Consider the following 12,189-nt stretch of genomic DNA (forward strand, 5'->3'; position numbering starts at 1 on the left):
AAAGCAGATCCGTAGAAGTGTGATACCATGGTGCAGGTTATATTGTGACATTTTTAGACTTCTATTCAAGACCACGTATGCTTTACATGTTTAAATATTATTATTGGATCCAATTGATTTGAATATTATTGATGTCGATCTATGTCTCGAGTCGATTAGCATCATGCTGATATAAGCTCTCCCTATGGGCATGGTGAAGTTCACTGACATAGATGTGCCTTCTACCAATAAGAGCACAGAAAAATAAACATGAACTTTTATTTATTCTGCTTCACATGTTCCAAAGCATCCATTGTATAAGAAATATTTTGAACATCTCAAGGAGCCAACAAGAAGCTGACTACTAACACATGGGTTGAATGTACCCAGGTCAAAATGTTATTTAGTTTACAATCATTCCTTTGTAAGGACAAAGATATAAGCACAAGTCACCAACATACCACTTACAACAAAGTTATTTACCAAAAATCACATATGGATAGAAATACGGTATTACAAATATCTGCAAAGCTGTTAAACGATTATTCTCCATGACAGCATGCATGAAATTATAAGTCAAAATATTCTGCAAGACTCAATTCCAAAAATCATAATGCTTGTTATCTCTCTGGAAATTGATCTCACTGAACTCTAAGAAATAATACTTTTGGTGGGTTCCTTACTCCCTCACAAGTTATCATGCTAGTGGTTTTTAAATATAATTAAAGCTGTTATACAAATTTGGTTCACTCAACTCAAGAGGACTATTTCCTATTGCAGCCCATGCACAGAATGATTGAAATTGAACTACAAAGCAAATGCTAAACTATCATTTTCGCATACAAATTGAAAAATTATACGCAGTTTCAAATATTTTTCAAATCGCTGTATCGAAAAAGTCATTCCGCCCTCAAAGTACAAAAGTTGCCACAATTAGGGAGTCAAGAGTGTGACGAAGGATGCTCTCCAAAAGTAGGTTGTGTAAGGGCAGCACCACAGGAGTGAGTATATGCCTGACTCAACGCAGTCACAGGCAGGTTAGTGGTTTTTCTTCATAAATCTTGTTCTGGAGGCAGCTATGCAGAGTGGTCACTAGCTGGCACAGCCAGAAAGTCATAAAATCTGATTATAAACATAACCTTAACTACACAGCTAACCATAATGCCTAGCCCTAACCTTAAATTAAGACCAAAAATACAGTTTTGACTTTGCAGCTGGCCCATCTAGGGCAAATGGCTCAGTTCTGCCTCCAGGGCAAGATTCATGACAATAAACATCAACCTGCTATTCGCATAGTAGATGACTATTAACTGGGAGACTAACTATTACTGAAATACTGTCTCATTATTCATTGTGTCACATTTTGTGTTTATGCCTTTTGATAAGACGCTGATTCAAAAGGAACACTACCCAGAGATGATGGTGTAGAGAACCCAATAGGCTCACAATACTGATGTGGAGAATCAAAATACAGTATTTTCAGGAGTGTAAAACTAACATTAAAATTGGACTATATGCTATTTTTATGTGTTGTTTAAATGACCTCTCAAACTGAGACTGTAATTTGCTGAAGTCTGGCACAATTTGGACAGCATTTTTCTCTCTTGGGGTGTGTGAATTAAACCGGCACGATTATCATAAGGGATGATATGGGATATTACATTTTCTCCACAGCATTAACCATCTGAGGAAATTAATTCAACTCTACTAAGTTAGAAATGAAATTATGAGTCTGGTGCCTCAAGGTCCAAAACTAGCATGTGCTCTGTGAGTATGGTGTCTGTCTTCGTCCAATGGATAGCCCTGCAGGTTAAAGGGACATTTTATTCTAAATGTTGGTCATGCTTTTTGGTTCAAAATTTTATTTTATTTCATTGTGATCAGACACGGCCCTTAGCAGAAACTCACTCTAAAATGAAGGAAAAATACTCATTTTGACACAAAACAAGTGTCCCCATTATTTAACCATGCCTTTCAAGACATTTGATAAAGGTATGTTAAAAATCCAGATAAGTAAGTATTAACTGAGACATCATATCCTGAAAATATCAGAAATGCTAGCAAGTTGTAACATCTTCATTGAATTCAAGACTCCAAGTTGGAGTTTGACAAAGTAAACCCATTGAAAGAATTAGCTGGACATAGAATAATTGAGTGTAGTAGGTCCACAGCCAACTGTGTTCTTGACACTGTCCCTTATGGCTTCCGGCTCTGCTGTTGCTGCTGATTGGTGGGTGGTTTTTGGAGGTCTGGATAGACCAGGAATCCAGTGAAGGTAATATACTTGGCATGGTTGCTGTATGCTCCAAAGCCATCGCGCTGGTGGCTATAAAGCCAGACGATATCACCACGGTGCAGAGATAGCATCAGACTCTGGCTCTGCAGAGCCTTTTCAGTGTCACTGTCATCGTAGATCATGGCCTGCACCTCCAGGTGGTTCTTCATCAGCTTGACTGACAGTGTTTTGTGGGGAAGCTTGCCAGCATTGAAGGAGAAGAAGTAAGCTCCTGGAATACGGCAGGTGAATACACCTTCGGTGACGTTAAAGTCAGCGCCAATGTTGACAAAGTCTGTGTCAAAGGCGATAGGACGGTGCTCTGGGAAGCCCTGGTCCACCCCTACGATGCTCTGAGTGCGGCCAACAGAGAAGGCCGACCTCTGGTCCCCCTCTTCATCCTCTACCTCCTCTCTCTTCTCTATGTTGTCCCTTTCTCCTAGCCCATCTTGGTCTGTTAGGGTGTGGTCATTGGCAGCCGCCTCGTTTCCATACATACGAGTTGGGTCCTCATGCTTGGGGTCTTGGAAGGTGTAGGTGTCAGGGTAGATTAGGTAGCCGTTAAAGGTGGTGTAGTGACCTGTGTTGCTGTAGATGGCATAGCGGGGATCACCGTGAAGGCGGAGCCAGACTGTGTCACCAAAGTCCAGCTGCAGCATGGCGCTTTGGCTCTGCACCTTACGCTCTTCTCCCGCATTCTCATCATACACAATGGCCTGCACTTCATTCCTGTTCTTCATTAGCATGACTGACAGGTCACGACGTGGGAATTTCCCCACTGTGAAGGAGAAGTAGTATGCTCCGGGGATGCGGCAGCGGAACATGCCTGCCTTTGGATCAAAGTCCCCACCGATGTTAACATACTCCTTGTCAAAGGTCACCACCATCTTTGGTCCACCCTCCATGCTGCTGGTGCGTGCCACTGAGAAGGCAGACCGCTGTTCTGCATCCTCGGGCAGGCGAGCAAAGGCCCACATGCAGGTTACCTGACACATCAGGCCAATCAGCAGAATGCTAGCTGGTAACTTCATCTTCCTGTTGGGAAAAAGATTGTCCCAGTTAATTACACAACAAAATGAGGTGGTTAATCTCAATATAATGCACAACAGGTATACTCTACTCTGAATTGACTGTATGTCAACAATCGAATAGCTCAAGGCTTTGCCAGCTCAGTTCCGAAGTCAAATCAGAAACAAGTGAGATTGTTATTAGTGATTCAGTACCACCTGGATCCATTGAAGATTTAACCTTCTCTGAGACACTTGCTTTGAAAATATGTTTACCCCAAACAGAAGCAGCATTAATCCGTTCCTAATTAGCATAGGCTTTCATTTTACTCAGCTAATGAAGAAACAAAAAAGATAGACAATAATTATTTGCCCTCCACTGTCCGAGGTGCCAAACCAACTGGAGAAAACACACATTCAGCTTCACCCGAAGTCATCCGTTTACTCAACATCAATTATATCACGACTTAATTCTCTCCTGTCTCATCACTATATTGAACCCAATATCTTTGTAAATGTGAAAGTGCTTTGACAAAGGAGCTTGCTCAGAAACACGCCAGCAATCAACAGCAATCATCGAAAGGAATTAAGCTGAATGTTTTAACATTCTCTATGTGCAAGTTATTATAGTCAGTGAGCATAATTATGTTCACCATTTAAAGGCTTGATCCCAAATATAAAGTCACACTTAAATAAAGGTTCAATACAAATAAATAAAATATGTGTCAAATGTCTGTGTGTGCTGCAATAAATATTGATTTTTAGTATCAATGCGGGCAGATTTCACTATCATTGTCATTTCCTAGTTCTAATTTGTCCCTATCTTCGGTGAGGTTCAAAACATATATTTGTCTAATGAGATGCTGCTGATGCAGTACACGTTCATCTTCATCAGTGAAGCCACAACAGAACCTGTCAGAAGGAGTTTCAGGCAATGTCTCAAGTTAACTTTACCAACATACAGTAGGTTATTCCATGGGGAGTCTGAACATTTCAAACAGTAAAGGAATTAAACAGAAAAAAAATAGATCCCATGGGATTGATATTACTATTTATAAACAGAACTTGGGCTGATATGAACACAATACACATAGTTCTCGTCCTTGCGGGGACTGAACTCAACGATTCCGCATGTGATTTTCTGCTGCTCGGGAAGGAAGACTAGATTTGTGTACAAGATGTGGGTTCGATGTCGGTGTTATGTTTGCTATATCGTACCCTGGCAGTTGTTGTTGTTTGTCCCTCTTGAGCCACGGTCGCAGCATTTCGCCCTCAAAAGAGTCAGAATTCATTTAAGATAAATCAATTAATTTGGACGTTTTGTTTTGACAACTTTCTCACTATCTATTACCGGAGTGTGCGTCTGTCTGGCAGTGTTTCACAGCAAATCATGTTACAAAATAGGTTGCGAATGGATTTTGACTTTTGGAATATTGACAAGTTCCAGTTGGGATGCGCAACGTCTCAATTCTCATTTTGCCCAGAACAGTGGCAGACTCAATGATCACTATCAAACACATTAGCAAGTGGCCACTCGATAAAGGACTTGTGAGCCAATTGTGTTCTTTCAACATAACATTGGTGACATATTGTCTTATTTAAACAAGTCAGAGGCGCTCCATAATTTGGGCAGGTCTATCTCACTGTAGGTTCTGCCGTACAATTGGATAGAGCAAAATCGGTGCAGCTGGTTCTCGGTGCATGACAATTCTCCCTACACGTTACCATCCTGTGTTAGTGGGCAAATGGGCATGATCGAAATCACCCGTGAAATATCCAATGGAAGTAGGAATGTAACAGCTGTTGCAAATCTCAGTTTTGGAAGATAGTGACTTTATGATAAAAATGATACTAGTACAGTACAGTTTTACACTGAATGATATCGATGCAACGTAAGCCGTTTTAAACTAGAGAAATATTTTTGTTGGGTTCATCTGCTCTTTAAGGACTGTGAGGCTAACGACAGTTCTAGTATTGTATGACAGCAGCCTTAAGTATTTGCTTCATTCTGCATTTGACCCGCCTGCTGCAAAGAAGTTGCTCATTTCTTTATGGTTGATGCACAGTGACATGTTGAAATATGCTCCATGAGCGCATCATCCCTGTTTCCATCCAAAGACGAATAAATCGCTTGTGGATAAATTTACATGGCAAGCCTTTGATGATGACTGAGGGCTGAGTCTTTCCCCTACAGTGAATGTGACATTGTATGCATCACATCTTGAATTACATTGGAGGAATTTACAATGATACATTTTTCTATTCAACCAAATATGAACAGAATACATCATCACTTCTATTTTGGATGTTGATAGCTTGTTTGTAATTATTTAATATTCTGAAATCTATTTTGAGTGTGTGCATGTGTGCGTGATTTTTTTTAGGGACACTGTGAAATAACTAGGCCTATGGGAGTCCAATATAAGTTAGAGAGAGCAGCATTTCCTCACTTTAATGCTGTTGGTGAAAAGCATTCCACCACGCTGAGCCATCTGCTAGAAGTGATAACAAACAAATGCTCAGAAATGAACAAGTCCCAATGGGGACCAAATAGTCTCATCCCTGGAGTGTGGATGGATCCAAAAGCGGGCCTCGGTTGTGGAATTTAGATAAGTGCAATAGGTAGACTCTCAGTTAAGGTACAATACTTGAACGTAAATATTAGCCTATTGTACATTTGCAATGAAATTAATCCATTTCTGGAAGTATATTCTCATGGTATACTCAAGTAAAATGTCACATACTATACAACAAATATAATATGTCATATGTGCAACATACTGTACCGTGCATTCGGAAAGTACTCAGACCCCTTGACTTTTTCCATATGTTGTTACGTTACTGCTTTATTCTATAATCTATTACATTTTTTTTTAAATCCCGCGTCAATCTACACACAATACCCCTTTAATAGCAAAGTGAAAACAGCTTATTCGAATTATGAACACCTTATTTACATAAGTATTCAGACCCTTTGCTATGAGACTTGAAATTGAGCTCAGGTGCACCTTGTTTCCATTGATCATCCTTGAGATGTTTCTACAAATTGATTGGAGTCCACCTGTGGTACATTCAATTGATTGGGCATGATTTGGAAAGGCACACACCTGTCTATATAAGGTCCCACAGTTGACAGTGCATGTCAGAGCAAAAACCAAGCCATGAGGTCGAAGGAATTGTCCGTAGTGCTCCACGACAGGATTGTGTTGAGGCACAGATCTGGGGAAGGGTATGAAAACATTTCTGCAGCATTGAACATCCCCAAGAACACAGTGGCCTCCATCATTCTTAAATGGAAGAAGTTTGGAACCACCAAGGCTCTTCCTAGAGCTGGCCGCCCGGCCAAACTGAGCAATTCGGGAAGAAGGATCTTGGTGAGGCCGGTGACCAAGAACCCGATGGTCACTCTGACAGAGCTCCAGAGTTCCTCTGTGGAAATGGGAAAAACTTCCAGAAGGACAACAATCTCTGCAGCACTCCACCAATCAGGGCTTTATGGTAGAGTGGCCAGATGGAAGCCACTCCGCTTGGAGTTTGCCAAAAGGCACCTAAAGACTCTCAGACCATGAGAAACAAGATTCTCTGTTCTGATGAAACCAAGACTGAACTCTGGCCTGAATGCCAAGATTCACGTCTGGAGGAAACCTGGCACCATCCCTATGGTGAAACATGGTGGTGGCAGCATCATGCTGTGGGGATGTCTTTCAGTGGCAGGCACTGGAAGACTAGTCAGGATCGAGGGAAAGATGAACGAAGCAAAGTACAGAGAGACCCTTGATGAAAACCTGCTCCAGAGCACTCAGGACTTCAGACTGGGGTGAAGGTTCACCTTCCAACAGGACAACAACGACCCTAAGCACACAGCCACGACAACGCAGGAATGGCTTTGGGACAAGTCTCTGAATGTCCTTGAACCCGATCAAACATTTCTGGAGAGTCCTGATAATAGCTGTGCAGCGACGCTCCCCATCCAATCTGACAGAACTTGAGAGGATCTGCAAAGAAGAATGGGAGAAACTCCCCAAATACAGGTGTGCCAAGTTGTAGCGCCATACCCAAGAATACTCAAGGCTGTAATTGCTGCCAAAGGTGCTTCAACCAAGTACTGAGTAAAGGGTTTCAGTACCTATGTAAATTTGAAATTTCACTTTATTTTTATTTTTTATATATTTGCTAACATTTCTCAAAAACAGTTTTTGCTTTGTCATTATGGGGTATTGTGTGTAGATTGATGAGAAGAAGAAAAGAAAAAAGCATCCAGTTTAGAATAAGGCTGTAACGTAACAAAATGTGGAAAAAAGTGAAAGGGTCTGAATACTTCCCAAATGCACTTTATAGTATATTTAGCTGAGATCAGATGTGGTTAGATGGGTTCACTGCTGTTCCTTCTGACGCAGAGGCTACTACTTTTAAGTGTTCATATAGTGGTTTTCCTATGACATTTTTCTTTCCCCTTTTCTATCCCTCTGTGGATTCTGTGGATGAAACAATAAACAGAGGGCCATTGTTCTTGGGTGAGGACACAACCCCCCCCCCATCTGCTAGGGTCAAAATGAAAGAAGCACTTGTCACTACCATGTACAGTTTCATATGTCTCCACAGCTTTTCAGACATGGATATCAGATGCATTTTCTGTGTCCCCATAAAGAGTGTACATGTTTTAATACAGTACAGTGCATGTCATCCTTACAGCTCCAAGGTTTGCAAGCAGAATTGCACACAACACATCCATTGTGCTCAGGAACAAATATTTCCATTGCTCCCAATAATACCTTGAGTTAAACCCACCCACCGGAAGCACAGTTGAAAACGCTTTGTCTGCTGAATCTTGTAGGGAGGGAGACAGGATTACAAAAACCTCAAAATCTGGCATTGACCCACAAAAACATGTAATCAAGCACAAACTAATTTGCGAAAGCACATAACCGTGGCAATAGCACTGCTGTCAAGGGTAAACATCAACAGCTTTGAAAATGATACCCTGATAATTAGGTTTTCAATAACCCAGCATACCCAACAGCAATCTGGGTGTTATTTATATAGGATTATGTTAATCAGACATCATCACGTTGCTACAGCATATTTCAGGTTCATGTTGTATGATACACAGGGTTTAAATTAAACAGACACACAGAAACACAGTGGAATCATATCCAGTGCCCTTTTCAGTTGCTTCTCATGTTTTGGTTTGTTTTTCAAACCCACCAGGGGTCTATTTTGAAATATGACAAGTGGCTTCTCTTATTTATTCCTATTTTTCTTCTATACTTCTTATTTCAATTTACAGGATATACTGCACAGAGGACAATCATGAAGATCAACAGAGAGGAAACAAGTTAAAAGCGTACATTTTCATAGTAACTAAAATGAGACTTATGTACGAAATGTGTTTTTACATGTTCAAAGAACATCATTGCCACACACCTAAAGGTAATGAGAGGCACTCTCAAGCGAGCCACTCAATCTTTGTCATAGGCATAATGTGGTGAAATAATCCCCTCTCTCCCATATGATCAGCCTCTGAACATGACCTGCTCAAACCTAATTCCAGGATAATAGCATCCCTCTTTTAGCTATCTGTGGTAATTCATGTAATTATACATGACAATGAGGTGTACCGCAACTATGCCACAGTTACAACCCAGACATATGGCTGATATCATAGGCGTATCATCCTATCTTTGGATCTGTGAACAATAGTTAATTTGCTTAGTTGGCACATTTATCAAAGGAGATGTGCGTACATTAGCTTAAATTTACAATAACATGTCAAGTTAAGGGTTGGCTGTGGATATTCCTCTCAATAAACTCACCACCCTTCTTTCTGCATTTCCAAAATGTACATTTCTGCTTAGCATCACCTACATCTGCTTTGAATAAGGATGTTTTTATTTTATTTTAATATCTTTGCACCATTGACATTGGGGATCACATTGATCTGTTTTCTTCGACAGCGCAGCCCCATGGTGAAGACAAATTGAGTACATCTGTGAGAATGCATATCAAAATGCACACTTCAGTTGGAGGACCCTGGTATCCGACATGATATGAAGGGTCCCTGCCGCTTCTGTCCCTTTTATTAGTCACATCCTCGCCAGATGTCATCTCACTGCTCAAGTGGAGCCTTAACACGAGGCAGGGATCTGTCACCATCTGGGATCATTGGCTCAAACGAGAGAAAAAGGGGTAGGAGAGAGAGAACCAGCAACAGGGGGAAATGAGAGCAAAGAGCTTTTTTAAACATGTCAGGCTGGAGAAGGAATCTGTATCTGTGAAACTATGTTGTACTATTGGACGTTTTGCGCATGCCACCATGATTAAAAAACGGAGACGAAAATCTTTCCCTGGACTGGCCCTTGATGCACAATCCCATCGTTTATAATGTGACAGCAGTAATGACCCAGAAGCACACAGACACAGTCCATTAACAGCGAAGCACGGTTTGTGTTCGATCTACAACCTTCCAACAGGAGCAAGACACCTGGCGAGAATCTCACATATTGATTGTGTGAAGAGAAGAGAGGTTCACTGAGAAGTTGACTTGACAGCTCCCCAAACGAGTCCATAGATGGACTGGCTTCCGACGGGCTCAAGATTGGCAGGGTGGAGGCAGACTCGCAACAAGGAGTATCAAACATAGTCACTGTTTGGGGACTGCAGGGACCTCTTCACAACAACCACTGCCCATGGGACAAAGTATGAAACTGACAGGCCAACTTCTCTCTTTCCTTGATGAACATGGCATGAGTACTCATTATACATGATACTCCCACTATCATCAAATCTAATTTTTATTGGTCGCGAAAACACCAATCAATGCAGTTAAACACAATTATCCTTCCATATCCCTATATCCTAAAGTATCATAAACCTCTGCAGTAGGGCAAGATTAGTTGCATTGGAACATTTTTAAATTAGGAAGATTTAATATTAGTAATAAAATAAAAAATACCATAATGGAGTTGATATTCCCTCTGTGTGAAATTTTTTGAGGTTAACGGTCTTGTTTTGTATTGTAAACTTTTGTGGTTCAAACCAGAGATCTAGATACTTAGCTATAGTGACAACTCTGCTGAATGTGTGTATGACTGAGCCTGTAATCCTCCCGCTCACATTTTGAAGAAAAAAAATGAAAACATCAACTCCCTCTAACTAGGACACCTGCCTGACCGAGTTTGCATTTGTCTACATGTTCCTTTCTGCTTTTATGTACCAATTGGAATTGGTGAAGATTAAAGCCCCCTCAGTGTTTATCATCTCCTTTCTTCTCTATACCTCCCACTGCTGTTGACAGATCAACCTGAACCTGGGATTGGGTGGGAGATGATGGAGGTGCTCTTTCTTTGTTAGTGTTCTCCATGTACTGTTGATTAATTAAGCAATAAGGCACAAGGGGGTGTGGTATATGGCCAATATACCCGTGCTAAGGGCTGTTCTTCTGCACGATGCAACGCAGAGTGCCTGGATATATTGGTATATTGGCAATATACCACAAACCCTCGAGGTGCCCTATTGCTATTATAAACTGGTTACCAAAGTAATTAGAGCAGTAAAAATAAATGTTTTGTCATACCCGTGGTTTACGGTCTGATATAATAAGGCTGTGAGCTAAACAGCATTCATGGCTCGAACCACCCAGTTTATAATATTCTATATACCATGCCCACGCATCCTCCTGCAAGATGTTATTACCTTCTTCTGGTCTATGCATTGGATACACTCAAATATGAACAAAGGAAGAGAAATTGAGAATACAGCAGGAGGCAGAGAGCATTGTATCCGGAGTCAACTAATAAACCACAATCTCAAGCCTACAGCAATCCTCTCACCTCCCTGAGATAAAGAGTGGTACATAATAGATGAAATGATACATTCCTATATACTCAGCAGTGCTTGGCACCCAGTCCGGATTCCATATCGATGTCGTTGTAGATCGGTGCAGACAAACAATGCATGTTGCTTAGACGCGACAGGACTGTAAAATGCACAACATCTACTCCATGCAAGAGACAAAAAGTAACCCCCTCTATACTGCAGTAACCCTTCGTTCAAGGTGTCCTTACCTCTGTGTAGGAGGAGACCGTGCTGTAGGAGAGGAATGCTCAAAGTTCTTCAAAAGGGCTCTGCACCAGGAAACGTTCACTGTCTTTGTGTGTATCAACCTGCTGCTGCTGTCTGTGAGGCTGTGTAAGCAGCACACACACATACACACACACACTGGAGGATATAAGAGTGATAAAGGGGCTCCTCATCTGATCAGGGAGACTCTGGAAGTGCAGAGCGCTCCTCTACTAAGGCATTTTCTGCAGCGGGGTGACACAAGGGGGTATTGGAAAAGGTGAGGGGATTTTTGATGTGATGTCTTAGCATGATGTTCCATGTATCTCAAACAGATAATGGGTTTACATAAAGTTTCTATATTTTCTAATTGGATGTTTGTGAATATGTTTGTTTACGTGTGTGTGTGTGTGTGTGTGTGTTCGAGCGCAGCGTGTGTGCTCACATGAAAAGGGAGGAGAGAGCCTGTCGGGGTTTAATCACTGACGGGCTTTGTTATATAGCAACAACGTTGCCAATTTCACACCCATCCACATTGTTATAGTCATTATCCTCATTCTCAGTGGGAAAGAGGGTGGAAGAAAGATAGCATGTAATGCCCTCAAATTGAAATTCATCTAACAATACTTCTTTTATAATCTCATTCAAATGTCTGTTCCTCCTGCACATATTTAAATGAGCAATCCTTCAATGTGTAACTTTCCCAGTACTTGGCAGACACGCTCTCTTCCTGCAGCAGGTGCTGCTAATTCAGCACCATGTGGACCTCCATTCTGTTCATGTTTGCAGCAAATGACCCATTTTGGCTCAGAACAAACAGGGGAGAGATGATGTCTCCAAAGTTCTCTCACTCTCTGTGACCAGTAGCCC

General features: G+C 41.3%; 1 protein-coding gene across 1 annotated transcript; it reads right to left on the bottom strand.

Moving 5' to 3' along the window:
• Positions 1-244: 244 nt before the first annotated feature.
• Positions 245-11,496, bottom strand: LOC112249004 (complement C1q tumor necrosis factor-related protein 4). Its single transcript, XM_024418554.2, has 2 exons — positions 11,325-11,496; positions 245-3,289 (listed from the first exon to the last, which is right to left on the bottom strand). The coding sequence occupies exons 1-2, from the start codon at positions 11,465-11,467 to the stop codon at positions 2,176-2,178; spliced, it is 1,257 nt and encodes a 418-aa protein (XP_024274322.1). The 5' UTR covers positions 11,468-11,496; the 3' UTR covers positions 245-2,175.
• Positions 11,497-12,189: the final 693 nt, after the last annotated feature.

The sequence above is a fragment of the Oncorhynchus tshawytscha genome, linkage group LG04, assembly GCF_018296145.1.
Source record: "Oncorhynchus tshawytscha isolate Ot180627B linkage group LG04, Otsh_v2.0, whole genome shotgun sequence".
Taxonomy (NCBI): Eukaryota; Metazoa; Chordata; class Actinopteri; order Salmoniformes; family Salmonidae; genus Oncorhynchus; species Oncorhynchus tshawytscha.